This window comes from Motacilla alba, chromosome 6, assembly GCF_015832195.1.
Source record: "Motacilla alba alba isolate MOTALB_02 chromosome 6, Motacilla_alba_V1.0_pri, whole genome shotgun sequence".
Lineage (NCBI taxonomy): Eukaryota > Metazoa > Chordata > Aves > Passeriformes > Motacillidae > Motacilla > Motacilla alba.
Genome location: NC_052021.1, coordinates 7,574,988 through 7,591,812, shown reverse-complemented (window position 1 = coordinate 7,591,812; position 16,825 = coordinate 7,574,988). Strand labels below are relative to the sequence as shown.

The 16,825-nt window shown below is 40.0% G+C and overlaps 1 protein-coding gene across 5 annotated transcripts in view; it reads right to left on the bottom strand.

Moving 5' to 3' along the window:
* FAM13C (family with sequence similarity 13 member C) overlaps positions 1 to 16,825 on the bottom strand; it is a 117,287-nt gene that overhangs the window by 5,318 nt on the left and 95,144 nt on the right. For 3 of the 5 annotated variants that reach the window (XM_038140034.1, XM_038140033.1, XM_038140035.1), the window contains 6 exons: positions 16,514 to 16,579; positions 11,409 to 11,619; positions 10,324 to 10,462; positions 8,912 to 8,993; positions 6,892 to 7,103; positions 2,237 to 2,320 (listed from right to left, as the gene is read on the bottom strand). In XM_038140034.1, the coding sequence (XP_037995962.1) occupies positions 2,237 to 2,320; positions 6,892 to 7,103; positions 8,912 to 8,993; positions 10,324 to 10,462; positions 11,409 to 11,619; positions 16,514 to 16,579 (794 nt within the window). The remainder of the gene's footprint in view (positions 1 to 2,236; positions 2,321 to 6,891; positions 7,104 to 8,911; positions 8,994 to 10,323; positions 10,463 to 11,408; positions 11,620 to 16,513; positions 16,580 to 16,825) is intronic. The other 2 variants (XM_038140037.1, XM_038140036.1) reach the window with 1 other exon arrangement.

The following is a 16,825-nucleotide window of genomic DNA, read 5'->3' as shown; positions in this document are numbered from 1 at the left end:
CTGAGAAAGGTATTAGAAGGGTATGAGCAGATGTGTATTTTGCTTCAATAGATATTCCATGGGAAGGGTAATTTAATTGATGTAATTTCTAAAAAGGAAAATTACAATCTATTTTCTAATGGACCATACCCAGTATGGTTTCTCACTTTCTTGAGCCACACTGCCCAGGCAGAGGGTAAATTATTCTCTCTTTGAGGCTGCTGCTAGAGCAGTAGGAGTTCAGGTGTGCTGCTGCTGCGCCTTGCATTGCCAGCTCACCTCCCTAGCTGTGGTGACAGCAGCAGAAATGGCACAGCCTGCCTGGGACAAGGCACTCATCAGCCCAGTGGGATGGAGAGCACCAAGAACAGGGCTCTGCAGCCTGCACATGGAGCTGCCTCTGTGCAGGATTGCTGCCTGCATTCCTCACCAGAGCTGCCTTCCACAATGGGGATTTACCATCTGTTAATTTACTTTGTTCTTGGTCTTTCATGAGCTCTTGGAGCATTGATTAGGAAGAGAATGTGATTTTAAATCAGGTGCTAAGTGCCTGATCCAGCCACAAATGTTCACAAATACAAAAATGCACCTTAGGGAAACTAGCTGTGCACTTGATTGACTTATTGCATTAAGGAAAAAAAAAAATACCAGCAAGCAAATTCCACAAGGGAGGAAAAACCCAAAAACAAGACAAACCACCTCCCCCCACCCCACCCCCACCAGCCAACCAACCACACCAAGCCACCACACCCCTACACCCCCAAAATAACATTTTTCTCAGTGGTAAAGTGTCCAAACAGGGTCATTTGCTCTCTAGTCCACCATCAGCCTCTGCCCATCAGCTCCCACACCTATGAGCACTCCCTGGGTGCAATTTCACGGATTTTTGGCATTGCAGAGAGGCCCAGGTACACCCGCTCGGATGAGTGAACACATGGCAGGTCTGGAGAGGCACAGAGTGGCTAATGGCACAGGTAATAGTCCAGAGCTGCTCAGACAGACCTGCCTGGTCAGCAGGAGCAAGGGGCACAGTAGACGAACACAGGCTGGTGACTCTGCACACATCTGGCTGATGGAGTGCTTAGGGAGCACTTCTAGAGCCACCCTCCACTGTGGAATGTCAGGGCTTGCTATTCCACTTCTCTTCCCCAGGCATCATGTTCCATTTAACTACAACACATGAGAGCTCCAGGGAATGCTAAACAAGCCAGAAGAGGTAATTTTTTTTTTTTTGCTTTGAACCTGGTCAGTGGTCTCTCTGTCTGACTTTGCCAGGTAATTCTGGATGAAGATGGTGCTGAGCCGTACCAGACATCAGCAGGGCACGTGTCAGCCCCAGCACACTGCACTGTCTTTCAAGGCTGCTGTTACAGAGCAGCTTCAGCCCTCAGAACACCCTCTCTGAAGCCTGCTCTACAAAGGCACCCTGTTATTCTCTTTCCTGTCTCTGAATCAAGTCTCTTTTACCTCTACATTGCACTAATAATTTCTTTTTTTGTTTTCCTTCTCAGGAAATATAATTTCTTCATATCCTCCTTTCATACTCACTCCATCCCTCAGCTCTCATTCCAAGCCCAAAGAAGATGAACAAAAATGAGGTCAGAATCAGATCATAATTTTAACAGCTGGCATTTTTTTAGACAATCAGAGTTGCAAGGTCCCTTTACCACAACTACTAGCCAGAAACAGAAGAGACATTCACAAGAATACAGACATTGATATCAAAAATAAATTCTTCAGCTGTGTAGACATATTTTCAAATCATCATCTCACCAATTATGGCATTTTTTTGTTTGCACCTACATTCAGCAATGAAGTCCCTTGAAGAGATTTTAGGAAATCGTTTAAGTCCTGCTGTGTAGTAAAGGCAAACATATACAACAGGTCATGTAGTTTTGTAGTTCATATCTCAGATGGTGCCCCATATAAAACAATCCTCAGCTGATAAGCATTCTAATCATACATGATAGCAGAGCCAAATCTCCTGTGAATATATAATCTTCCAATTTAATCCTCAAATCTTGCATTTTCCAGTCATGGAGAGATACAGAGCCACTTTTTATTTTACTTTGATTTCTAACATATAAACAAAATTCATCAGAATCAGGAAACAACATTTATGCCTGAAAATTAATTTGAAATAACTAAAATCATGTTAATTGTGTAAAATTCATCTAAATAAATTTAATATACCAAAAATATTGGTGAGAGAAGTTAGATAATTTTTAATTTACCTATCTTTCCATGGCATACTTACAGGTTGTCCATGAATACTCTCAAAATATAGTAGACATTTCTGAAGATTGATTTTTTCCAAAGCCATTTGCTTTTTTGTCATATCCTATTTAAAAAAGTTATTTATAAGATTGTGAGTCAGGATTTCATGACAAGGGTACAGGTACATATCTGTTTAATAATCCTTCTTCCCAGATAAACATTAATAATGAATTCTATTTCTGTCTGCACTGAGGTCAATGGGGACTTGGCATTAACTTAGCAAGAACAGAGTCCAAAATTACATGACATATATATTAAGTATGTTTAGTAGTAAAAAATGAGAACAACCACCATTCTAGACAAAATACTCAGAAAACTGAAAAAAATGCAGAGAGAGAATTCCTCACCTTTTTAATTATTCATCAAGAAAGAGAAATAGATTTGCCTTGGCTGGTAAGGGATGTAGAACATAAAGATCTAGCAATGCAAACCCAACCTGTAATGGTAAACAGCTTATTTCTGTACAAAGATTGCAGTATGACTCGCTGGCACCAAAAGAACACTGATTTTTCAGTGTTGGTGAATAGTCAGCATTTGTCCAGGTGTGTGCTGTGGGGAGCACACAGTGCAGCAGGCATTTGTCTCCTCCCTTTCCCCAGCTAGACCTGCTCCTGAGTGTTGCATGTTTTCACCCGGGCCAGAACCCCAAGGTGCACACGAAGCGAATGTCATTTCCCACAGTCTCTGCCAGGTCGCAACAGAGCCGCTTGAGTTAGGGCCCGGTGTTCCGAGGTGTGGGGGAGATGAAGTCATGTGAAGAACCCCAGACTCGGGGCACACACACCTGAGGCCCTTCTGCAGAATGCTGATGACAAGGGAGCTTGTAGTGACAACTAAAAAGTGACTACTAAATAGACCCCACCTTTAAAAATAAATCAACCTTGAAGAAGTGACACTCTTCTAATATCAGAGCACCTGGCTATTAACTTCAACAGGAGCAAAACCTTTTTACTTTGATGCTCAAATGCAAAAACAGCACAGAGCCATTTATCAGAACTGCTAATCACATTTTCCTAAAAGGTCTGCATGAGTTAATCACTCTAAAATCATCTGTCATTCATGTTAAGAGATGAGCTGCTAACTAGAATGCAAGAATATTATAAATCAGCTCATTTGTTTATTTATAGCTAGTTCTGCAATTAATACAAGGTTAATTCTTTCAAAAACTATTAAGCCTGGAGCAGCTGAGTGGTTGGGAAGAAATGGGGTGATCATTAATATTGATTTTACACAAGAGAAACGATCTCAAGAGGACTTAGCATTTGAGCCTATTTCATTAGCTCATTTTATTAGCAATCTCAAGACAGGTTGGAATTCAGCTAGGTTTGAAATAGCTGATAATTTCAAAATGAGAGGAGGCAGCTGGAGTCACAAACTACAGAATTGTCTGAGACATCTTAGGACTGTAGGCTACATACAGCAGCAGGAGATTCAATGCTAATTAAATAGAAACACTGCTTCTTAGCCAAGGAGAATATGAGCTGAAGTGGGTCAATGATGAGAAGACAGATACATAAAGGGAGCCAGTCTGAGAAAAGCCTTGGGGGACAGGCTGCAAACATTCATGCAGAAGGCAAAAGTTCTTTGTGACATGTAAAGAAAGAGGGACTTCACCTAAAGAAAAGGTAGTATGGTTTTCATAACTTGGAACAGAGGCATACAAAATGTTGTGTGCAGTTATCTTCCTTACTAGTCTGTTCTGTTCCCTGCATGCTTATGCCTTCAAGCTCACTGTTGTTTTCCAGACAGACAATACAAACTGGAGACAGAAGGACAGACAGCCCAGTGAGGGCTGGGCCTGCCCAGAGCCTGTCAAAGGCAGTTCTTTGTTTCCATGCAGGCACAGAGTCAGGTTCCCAGGGCCTCGGTCTGCCTCTTGGGGATGTGGTGGCTCATTACAAAGCAGCATTTAACACAAACTTAGAAACAAAAAGTGTAAAGGAAGACAACAAGTGACATGACACCTCCATAGAGCAGTGCCAGCTCCCATCAGGCCAGCTCCAACCCTACCCCTCTGGGAAAGGCTGTGAGCCAGAGCTGAGCAGCACAAGGCTGCTGCTCCCCCGGGAGACTGAGGCAGAGGCACAGCCCCAGCCACCCAACACTCACGTTGGATTCCAAGTTGGGAGTTGAGTCTTGGATTTGTTTTCTGGGGATTTGGTGCAGCTTTTTCAGTAGTATTATTAAAATTGTGTTTATTTGCCTTTTATCTCTTTAACTCCTACGTTCATGCTCTTCACCTTTATTTTTTTCCTAAAGCCTTGTACCTAAACCCAAGGTGAGCTATTACATAAATTATCATCTCCCAGTAATATACTGGGAGATGGTAATTCATGTAATACAAACAATAACAGGTGGCCACCCCTTTGTGGGGTACTGAGCCATTCACAGGCCAACCTAAATTTTCTGTTTGCCTTCTCATTCAATGACTTTTCTCACAGGCTTTTTGCAGGAGGGCGTTTGGTTCTGGAAAACATATTCTGCTGTTTCCTATTCAGGTCTTCTGTTCTGTGCTCTTTAGACATACTGGGATCTTACTCTGCACCTTTCCATGGACACACATGCTCTCACTTGTATTTCAGCAGGGCTTTAGAGGTTTCCCACAGTGAACTTCAGGGGAGGGCTTGGCAGGCTTTCATGGAAATGCTATCTTTGGCCAAAACAACTAAATACCCCCCAAAAAAGAAACATTTAGCTGCTACTTAGTTTACTATTCATCTAGCTCAGATTCTAGTGCAGGATCTAAATGTTATATAGAAAACAAAATGTTGTAAGTAAGATATATCTACAGTAACACCAAAGTTGTTTGTAGCTGAAATGAAGCCTTTGATCTTTGCTGTTACCACAGACATCCTTGATTCATTTCACATCATCGGTGCCAAAAACCTCATTCTCCCCGAAAGTCCAGGATGACTCATAATCAAAATTCAATCTTTTTAAATGTTATGCTTAGGGAGCTACTAAAACATATCATTTTGGAATAGATCAATTTGATTTTATGTTATTCCTGCTCAAGACTGTTCCCCAGCAGATTTGATAACTATTACCAAGCACCTTTGCTAACACAAGTTCTCTCCACAAGAAAACAGAATATTAATAAGATTTCAAAAAAAAAAAAAAAAAAAAAAGAAAATACTGTCATGTGCAAGCATTTAATTTACAATTTTTCCTTGTTTGTGAAAATATTTCACAATGAGTGAAGTGAGTGCCCTCACTTCCATTTCCTAAATTTAGAAGGTTCTCTTGGAAAATTAGGGGAAGTCCAAAAGAATTGAAAAATGAGTGGGACAGATACCCACTTACTTTTACAAGAAAGTTTTTTGGACTGGATTTCATCAGAGACATTTGTCGTGGTGTCATCTGATCTCACCCCATCAATAAATAATTAATGACTGAAAATATTATCCTACAGTCTGTACTGTTAGGATTTTAGAGCTGTGTACAGAATAGCATGGGTTTGTTGCCTTTTTTTCTTTGTTTTCTGGTTATGAAACACTTTTTCCATTTCATTTTTCTTTCTAAAAAAGTAGCACAAAAAAAGAAACAATTTAAAAATCAGTCATGTATGCAGTGCCCAAGATCTGAGAAGCATGGCATTGTTATGCACAGTCCTGGTTTTTATATAGCAACTAGTTGTTTGAGAACCAAGAATAGAAACAAAACAAAAATTAAAAATTATCTCTGCTGAGTACTCTCTGCTACTGAAATCCACCCAGAATAATTTCTTAGTTCTCATATAGTTTAGCATTTAGTTCTTCACCCTCTTACCACTTCATCTTTCTAATTCACCAACCAAAATCTAAATGTTACTGTCAACACTTAGATTTTAGGTACCTTTGAGGGCAGAATTTATTGTCCTGCTTGGCTGTAATAGCATCAAAACAGCAGCATCCTCTGACAGCAAAAACAGCTCCCAGAAGAGTGGGGTTTGGGTGGTACATATTGTTTTAGAGAACCCTGTATTGTGCCAGGAATGTGAAGGTACAGCAAAATTTAATATATGTACTAGTTCTAAAACAAAAACTGATATCCCAGCCAAGCAATCATGTTCCATGGAATATTGCTCCTACATTCAGAAGAGTAATTGAGAACATGGGAGAGAAGAGGCAGGATCAGGACAAATGTACAAGGTCAGGAAAGAAAAGCAGTCTGGATGGATGTGCTGTCCCTGTCACCTCAGTGCATGCTACTGACTCTGCAGAGGCTTTCAGCATTTCTCAGCTGAGAAGGGATCTTTATCATCAAAGTACCTTCAGGAGTGTTTTTAGTCACACAGTTTCTGTGGACTCAAGATGCTTGTGCTGCCACCATCTTCAGTACACCAGATAGGCAAGTTTAGGGCGCACAGCCTCAAGTCAGCAGGTTCCTGCAGTGCGTGGCAAACAGTTTCACATGTGCATCTCTGAGCAGAAAATGCTTAGCACTGCTTGAAAAAGCCTTCTGCGCCTGAGCAATTATTCTCAGAAGAGTCACTTCTGGAAACTGCACTAGAGCTCCCACCTCACTAGAGAGAGAATGCACTGCAGTGCCAGCAGACAGAGGATGTGCACTCCCTGGCACACCCTGAGCCAGCCACACACCAACATCTGCCTCAGGTGAGAGAGTTCTGAGGGAGCAGCCATGCTTCTTAAATACCTTAATAGTCTCAGGAAGGTTGAAGTGTTGTCTTTTCTCCTTTAGTCGTCTCAACACACTATCCATGGTTTCTTCCACTGAGGGAGCTGGTTCCATGCTGGTGGCCTCCTGTGTGCCAGCCTCTTTAGAGGTGCCACTGCCTTCACACTGCTCATTTCTTTGGGGCACTGTGGAGGTACAGTTTTGCTCTTCTGACATTCTGAGTTTCAGCTCTGAAAGGCAAATTGCATGGCAAGTAAACAGATTAGAAGTATTTGCAAAGGAGTTTCCTCTGACACTACCAGGAAAATAAACCCCAAACTTTCCTACTCCTTGCTAACAATTATTATCATACCACAGGCAGGTAGGAAAGTAATTCTGCCTCACTTTAATGTGTAATATCTTTTGCTTCCTAGGGCAATTTAAACTGTCCCTCTCCCTTCCAGAGGCCACCCTGCCATGCCAACCCAGCTGCTCAAGTGGTCCTCACAAGGAGAAACCACCACTTTCTTAAATGACTTCTCTTGTAAGAAGAGCACCTGAACACCCCAGCAGAAGACAGAAGCTTCCCAGTCAGCAGCCTGCCTGGATGTGATAAAGCATGTGACTCTATTAACTTGACACCAAGCCAAAGCCCCTGGAGCTCCAGGGACCTGCACAGAGCAACAAGGAAATTGAATTAAAATCTGAATTAGCTCCCATAAAACCAGATTTTGTTCCAAGCATATGCCTGTCTGGTGAAGGACCTTGGGCAAGGCAGGAGATCGATGTCTCCAACTGTGTTAAATTTGTTGAAATCCATGCAGAAACAGAAACATCACTTTTTAGCTGTGATGGTCGGAGGATATAGGCCAGATTTGTGGGGACAACCAGTAATTTTTGGTAAACCCATAGATCTAGAAAGGATAGACAAGCCTTGCATATTTGAAGAAGGATCTACAAACATTTGAGTGCTTTCCATTTCAATTGTACTTGGCATGTGAACCTCATGAATCTGGCTTCATTTAAAAGCAGTGCCAGTATTCAGGATAATGAAAATCAGGGATTGTCACAGGATTGAGACATTTGGGGTGTGAAGGTGAGGCTGATCTATGAAACCTAGACTCTCTGGACAGGAGGTTGAGTGGTTGAGTCAGAGATACAATCTTCAGGAAAGTAACCATGCAGATTGGCCATTTCTTTGCATTTACCCTTCCTGGATTTGCAACACAGAGTTCAAGGGGAAATAATGATAGTAATCATCATTATCATCATCTAGGAGTTATACAGAATAGTACTCAAGGGAGAATTTCCAGAAGAAATTCACTAAAAGATAAGTTTCTACTTCTTTATTTACCACAATCACATCCTCTATATCCACATTATTAACTACATCCAGAACAGAGATGAAAGATACTACTACAATTTATTTAGTAGTGAGAATCCATTTATAACAGGGGAAAAAAAAGTATTTGGATAAATTATAAATAGCCTTCAAAAAATCAATCAGTCTTGGCTACAGACTCCCCAAGGGAAAGCATCTGATACACCCACAGACGTTAATGGAGTGGTATGCAGAGTCAAGGGCAAAACCTGACCCTCAAGGCCAAATTTATTATCAAGGCAAGATCTGTTTTTATGATCAAAATAAATTAAATCCTTAGAGATGTGTGCTCTCAGTCCTAAAGAAACAGTTGCACCTACATTTGTGCTATTACAAGGAAACTTTTAACTTCTGTGTTTTAGACCCTCATGAAAGTGTTCAGAACAGCATTGCCTTTTGCAGGAGTGTTTGTAGTGATGAGGGAGAGATGATGGCTTTTCCCCCTTCCCCTTTCTAGCCTAGGCATGAAGGTTGAACTGGCTCACTTTAATCCCTGCTTTCAGGAATCAAGGCAAGTCATATCAGATAATATCTTTCTTGCCATTGGCAGACTTATTGCCACACACTGTGAAAAATAAGCAGGGCAGTGAGGTTCGAAAACTGACTTTAAAAGGTTCCAGTTACACTCCCACTTCCAAAAGCCTCAGCAGCAAAGGGACACAACACTCTATTATGTACCTTTGAGCTGCTTCCGACCTTTGGCCAGAGCATTCATCCACTTCAGAACTTCAGGATTGGAAGTCTTGTCACCATGAGAAGGCTGAATGCAAAGGAAAATATGAAGAATGTAAAGAAAGAGAAGGAACTGACAGCTAAAGGATCAAACAGATAAAACCCTCCCCACCCCAGTGTGCTACAAAATGTCCGTAGTTCTGACTGCGCTCTATCAGAGCCACGCAGAGCATCTGGCTTGATCATGGCATTCATTTGTCATGGCTTATCTCTCCCTATTGTGACACAGTGCCACAAGGATCTGAGTGTTATGTCTCTGATCCCAAAAAGCACAGCAATGAACATTTCAGTCTCTGACTGATTGGATAAATAACTTCAGTGACTTCAAAAGGATTGATCAAATACCTAATTTTAGTCAAGTTCCTAAGTGATTTCCAGGATGGTAACTGAAGCTCTCTGTCCTTTGCAGGAATAAGCTCTTACTTTAAGACAGGGATTCTCTTGGGAAACAGCATTTTCAGAATTTCAACTGACCTGCTTAATTAATCAAATGAAAAATCCTGTGCAGGAGTGATTTCAAGAGAAACAAACAACAAAGGCTTTGTAGATCAGGGATTATTTTGCATTTAGAAATTGATGGCAAATTATAGTGAATTGACACTGAATCTTCAAAACTCAGATATATACAATTGCAAAACAATTTCACAAAATAAAGCTCCTGAAATAATTTCTTTTCTGGCCATATTGTGAGGGTTGTTTAGGTATGAAATTGTCCTTCTAGGAGCGTATGATGCCCACCAAGCCAAACAGTGCAAAAGTTTCGGCCATTAACAGGATTAAAAGGTAATATATCATTTGCTTAATTTTAATATAGTCAGAAAATGTCACAAAATTCCATTTAGCATTGTACACCTCCTTAGCATCAGGTATGTTTTGATATTCTTATTCTGCACAATTCCCAGCACAGCACTCACCACTGACCTCAAACAACCCCCACAAGTTTTATTTCTCTGATTTTCACGATCAGCTTGTACAGAGCCTCAGGCTTTGGAGGTTCATAGGAGTCTGCCTGCATGAAGGGATCTGCACAGCAGAACAAGTTTCCAGGCAAATGACTCCTACAAAGCAAATAGATAGCTTCTCACCTTTTGCACCGTTTTGTTTCACAAGCCTGTCAGCCGTGTTTCACTGATTCACACTTCTCAAAGATGGATATTTTGCAACAAAGGTAATCCAAAGAAAATGTAGAGTCTCAGAACTACTGCATACACTGAAAGATGCTGAAAAGCTATTCATTGAAGATTTTCCTGTTTCATTTTACCAGAAATACCCTACCTCACATTGTTTTGAAAAAGTTTAAATACACTGGGGTTCTTGCCTCCCTCTTGGAGTATTTACCTTTTCAACTCTTGTCTTACCAGGTATTTTTTTTCTTGCTCAAACTTTTCTTCATACTTCCTAATTTTTCTCTTGAGACTCTGAAGATGCTTGGTAAGCTGTGTTACTGTCTGTGGTTCTTTGCAGTCTTCACAGCTACACCTGGAAGAACTTCTTGGCCTGCAAAAGCCAAAAACAGATTTGTGGGATCTAAGAGCTGGCTATTTGTTTTCAGGCACACTTAACACTTAGCATTTCACAATTCGTGGCTATTCTACCCTTTCACTGGATGGAGACAACTTAGTTTTATAAAGTAAGCATAAAATAATTGCTTTTGCTTGAAGGTACCCCTAGAGTATTCTAATGGGTTCACCATCTGGCTTTCATCCTCTCTTTTTTTTTTTAATTAATCATGGGATTTCTGAATATATCTCAAAAAATTAATCTAGTAGGCAAAAGCCTGATCCAGTATTTACATTTAACGCCCACACCTTTATTCACAAATCTTTAAAGTAGAACAGGAGACTGTGGTGACATGATCTGTAGAAGTAAGCTCAGGGAGTTTTTCATTACTAGAAATAAACACTATCATTTTGAAGACAGTTTAGTTTCTGATTATTTACAGTTGTAAGTCAATAGAGCTGATTATTATCCACATGCAGCTGAAGCTAAAGCCCTGTATATAAGCTTTTAAGAAAGTTTGATTTCTCTCTGAAACTCACAGCTTGGTTTCTGGAAATCACATACATGGACTGTTCATATGCCTTATGTCATTGTCACCCCTCATCAGTAACTCAAGCTACAGCTCAATTACAGCTCAATTTTTTAGTGTTATACCTAGAGAGCCCTCTCTATCTTGTGTTCACTCATTATTCCAATTACCAACATTTAAAACTGTCCTTGCTAACTATAATAAGCAAAGACTTCAAAAAAATATTGTACACCGTTGTGACTGAGGAAACACTAGTTTCTGGTGTTGCAAATTATCCATTTCAAAATACACCACAATACAAACATTTGCTTTTTATGACATAGCAACAACTGTAAAAAACCCATGAAGAGTCAAAGGTTGGGAATTGCAGAAAAAGTATGAAAAATACATAAGAATTAAAATAGATTTTCTTACATCATGAAAGGTTGAGCACTTGGTGGAGAAGGGGCAGACTCTGTGTCTAGATTAAATCTCTGGCTTTGGCTAAAGATAGAGCAGCGTGGTGACAAGAGAGGATTGTCTCCATCTGTGATGTGAAACAGCAGTCGGCTGGTCCCTAGGGAGTGATGCTCCTGTGGGCTGCTCTCCATGTCGTTCTGCCAGTCCCTGTGGACTGGCACAGGCTCTAGAAAGAAAATATAAATCACTGTGGACTGAGGGTCACTCACAGGGGGTAGAGCTACCTAGGTCAATAAAAATTTGTCTTTACAGAAGTATTCCAAGCATAAGTGTTCAAAGTGAACAGCAAACAGCAAAGTGTTGCATGCAGGGTGGACACAGTACTGAGGATGAGAAAATAGAAGTTCTGCCACTGGCTTCACATAAATCCTTTCTGAGTTCCACAGGAGGAGGTGGATGGGTGTATTTATAAACTATGAAGTCAAGATGGAGAGTTTCCCAGAATAGAAGCATTGCTTGTATTTTCATAGATCTGTTTGCTTTTGAAAGCCACTTTCCTGAAGAAGACGATGACTGCCCACAATAAGTTTAATTATGTGATTTTTTTCATTTAGTCCCTTGGTGAAAAGAAAGGAAGGTCAAAAATATAATATTTCCTGGTGGTAAGTTCCTCCAGGGCTGCTTGCAGCATCCTGCAGGTTTGGTTGGGTAACAGTGACATACCCTTGGCTCAAAGAACACACGATATGAAAATAACAACCACCACCAAGAACATTCCATTTATTTACTCAAGGTCGTGGGCAGCAGCTGCTCCTTGGAGGAGTTATGCTTGTGGTACTGTGTTAACAATGTCTTGGACTGTAAATGCAAACCTCACCACAGGTGCCTTAAAAGGTAAAATTTGGGTTTTTTTGCTATCAGATGCTCTATTTTTGCTATCAGATAATTGGGATTTAAGGCAGATTATACTTTCTAGGGAGAAAATCCACAATCTCATAAAAGTTCTTGCCCAAAATTATTTCTCTCTTGCTTTACTAAAGCAAAGTTTTTGCTCTGACTCAAGTTTCCCTACAGTAGTTTCCACAGTACATTATATTTTGCACCAGCTACATTATTTTCTTTTTTTTCTAAGCCCATTCATACTTTTTAATTAATATCTATTATTTTGCACTTCCAGGCAGCACGTGTGTCAGTATTATATCTGCCATATATCATGCATTCTAGTACATTTCACAGAATCTTTTTATTAATGGAAGTCTAAAACTGCACTGAAAAACAACTGTACCTGAGTTTACTCACAGAAGAACTGGCAGGTTTAGGTAAGTTCTTTTACCTTCACTTTTGATTTTCTGCTTTGCACATGGAACATCACATTCCCATGCTGAGTGAGTATTTTTTCCAGGACTTGAATGGAACCTTTGTAGTACATTTTATTTGCCCTCTTTCCAACAAATACCAAAACTGCAAATCCCTATTGCTACACTGTGACAGTGGTGAAAAACCAGGACTGAATGGCACCCTTCAAAAAAACCCCAATATTTCCCTAAAAAATAGTAATTACAATGGCTTAAATACAATTTTATTGGACACTATCCAACTGCTTTTGCTTTACAAACAACAACAAAAAAAAATCCTATTGTATATTGTACAATCACAGCTTAGTCTGTCAAGCAAAAGTTACACGTCTCTTGTGTTTATAAGCTCATCTACTCTTACCAGCATCATCAGTTATAATTATGTTAAGCATTTTCACAACGAGACAATGTAGTTGATTATTAATTCAACCTTGCATCCTTCCTCTAAGTACTTCATCCTCTGTAGGGGAAATTCAGCTCTCCTAGATACCAGAGCAACACCTAACTCTGCTAAACCTTGTATGAGATTCAAATCCTCCCACAGAGAGACCCCAGGAAGGCACCTGGAGAAGCAGGGGTAGGGCACTGAGCAGTCCTGGGAAATCATGGACACTGACAACAGGGAGTGACAATGGCTGGAATTACTGGTGTTCTGCAAAAAAGTGTTCTTTCTTTTTGGAAAGTACTCTTTCCTTACCCTGTAAGATTTTTAAAAATTAATACCTTTGGTTGGGTTTTGATTTCTTGTTGTTGCTAGGTTTTGTTGTTTTTGTTTTTTTTTTCTGAAGAGCAGTTTTTCAGTGAGAGGAACCTGGCTTCCCTTGCTTTAATTTCACCATCTTTGAACTTCAAGAAACACATAATCACTGGGAAATATGTTGACTAAGAACAATTGCACAGTTTCTCATGTTCTGTTATTACAAGGAATAAGTACTAACTATCAGTGCCCTTGCTGTGAAAGGAAAATGAAGTGATAAAAAGATCAGCTAGTCTGTGTTTGATAAGTGAAGGAAATAACTTTCCAACATTTGACCTCTGACTTCCTGTAGACCTAAAAATGTCCTTCATGCAGGAGAGAGCCTGTACCACTTATAAACCTTATAGTCACAGACATTTGCTACTCCTCACATCTACAACCAGACAATTTTATAGGCCCAGCCCAGTCTCAGAAATGGAAGAAATGCACACGTTCAGGACTAAGCTGACTGGAAGATAAAAACACAGGACAAGCAGTGGCTGGTGCAGCTCCAGTGTAAAACCAAGCACACAAAGTTCAAGGAGGTTCTTTTATTCTGCTAGCAAATGAAAGGGAGACAACCTGCATGTTTATAATTTGGGAATATTTCCCAAAGGCCAGGGCACTTTCATTTCCTTGGCCTTCTGACAGCAAGGTCCACAAGGCTTGAATACTCCTGCAACTTTTCTATGGCCCAAGAAAGGGTTTAGATCCAACTACTAGAAGTGCATTAAATTACTACCAAATAGTCAGAAGTGGTCAGCAAATAATTCAGACTGATTCATTTCAGTGGCACAACTACTGAAATAGTAGGACATCTCAGGGTGATGACAAGTTCTAACCAATTCCATTTTTAATTAACACTTAAGGCCACCATCCTGATTCCAGTTCTGTGTATATCCTAAACAAGACACTAAATAACCTGTCTTCATGTTTCTTGTCTAATTTTAGCTTCTATTTTTGCCAAAACTGGGAATCAAAGCCACCTCTACCCAAGCAAGTGACTTGCCCCTAAGCATCTCTTCCATCCCATCTAGTCCATGCAGCTTAGGAGAACAGGACAGCGCTACAGGAATTAAAGCCAAATTCTAGTGTCTGATAATCTACAGCATGGTTCAGCAGGTGGACTTCATATGACAAGTCCTATGGTGCAAGCCTACATTTATGCCTATGATATTCTTCAAGTGAAACAATAACACACAGAAACCTCTTGCATAGAAAAAATAATATTCAGATGTAGGGTGTTCAGTCCTAAACACATTACATCTGTGAATGCCTCTATCAGAATTTTTAATTTAAAAGTCATTTAGAAGTCATTTCCTGTAGTTAGGTTCAGCTGCTCACTGCTGCAGGCACTTATGTGATTTAATCTCATATCCAAAAGTTACAGAAATTACACCCTACTTTTCTATAATTACCCCTTTAAAAAACTAGCTTAGGGTACCCCTCACAACTCTTTGCAGTCTCGCTTTGGTAACTGTAACTCAGCTCTCACATATTCAAACGTAAACTGGAAATTGCTGACTTTGCTCAAAGTTACTATTCATCCCCTTAAAACTGGCATCCTGAAGCACTCTGTCATCTTATAGACTGTTGTATCTTCATTCTCCATACATACGATGTACACTTTCCTAAAATTTGTTGACCGGGGTGGTAATGAAAGGATCGTGTTTATTTTGCCTGATCCACTGAGGAAAGGCTGATAACTAAAGATGGAACATGCATGGCATTCTAGAAACTCTCTTCCCAGCCTGGTACAAATCCCTTCACTTCCAGCCAGGGTGGAGCTCAAATAGCCAATAGTGCCATGTGACAGCTCAGTGCATCAGAAGATTTCAGCGGTTATTTAAGAGACAGAATTAGGACCAGCTCTGTCTGTGCAAAATGGCAAGTTACTAAAAACGCCACAAACCACAAAGCAGATGTTAACAGGAATGAGGGCACATTAAAACCCATTAAATAGATAAGCTTTAACTAAAGCACGAGTTTGGACTGCAGGAGTGGCAGAGCATGCTCTGAAACTGTGCAAGAGAAATGCTACATCATGCAACATTTCCCCATGTGGCTGCAGAGAGGAAAGGGGAGTGGAGAGAGGATTGGAAGCAGCAGTCACCACCAGCATAAATAAAAAGAAAATCTATTAAAACCAGCAAATAATAATTAAGGGGAAACAATTAAGAACCATCCTAACAATGCACTATGAAATAACCAGAGCAAAATAATGCAGCAAACTACTGGGGAAAGAGGAAAATGCCACCCTGATACAAAGGAAAGGAGTCAGTGCAGATTTTGGGTGAGCTGCAGAATGTCTTTTCCTGAGCAGCACACAAATGAGACCTATTTCTGCTTCAGATCCCCATCAAGGTTAGCCCCAGTCCAGGCTCTATAGCAGTGTCCAAGAGCTATTAAAGTATTTGCCTGGCTGGACTAACACATTCTCTTTTAATAAAAAAAAAATCCAGGACATCTAGAATTTTAAGATTCCTTCATCTTCATAATAATTTGATTTCTACATGCATTGTTCCTTGATTTTTCCAGTGCCAACCTCAAACTTTGGAATTTTTCAAGCAGAACACTATCATTTATGATTTTTTTTGTAAATAACCTAATGTTATTTCTTGCTGAAAATGCTGAGCAAGCAGCTCCTAAAATAAAATAAGTTCTTAACCCAGATTTTTTTTCTGATATGAAACAACAACTGCAAGGGGATTACTGACCTACCTGCCTTAATTTGAACCATACATGGTGCACGACTTAGGTATTTGTGTATTCATGTCACTTGTCTGTGAGAAGTATTAGTCATACTGCCTTTGACCTATTTTTCACGAGCAGTGACTCCTCTTCTACTGAGCATCACGACTCTGCCAGCCCTGTGACTACAAGCCATGAATTGACAAAAACAGGGCTGAGCCTTAGGGATATTTATTTCTCTACTTAGGGAAGAGGGAGAGATAACACACCCCAGTTTGCCCAGCTGGGTAGTAATACAGGATCATGAATGATTAAAATCCACATGCTGTAAAACTCACCTTCGCTATCTCTCTGCTGATGCATTAAATTAAAATCAATAATAGGAGAAATGAAGTGATATTGCTCTGACAAAAAGAATGACAAAAATAGAATTACATGATATGGCAGGTGATCTCACACAATACAGACATAGGAAGTAAAGAGAGTAAATTTACTTGGGGGAAAATAACAGATTAAAATTAAAAATAAAAGAATTGGGATTCTTAAAACCTCTCTGAAAAGGAAAAATTCCTCTCAGAAAACCAGAGGGTTACAGCCATTAATTTTCATTCTTTTAACAGGTATCACCCCTTTTTACGTTACACAGTGTT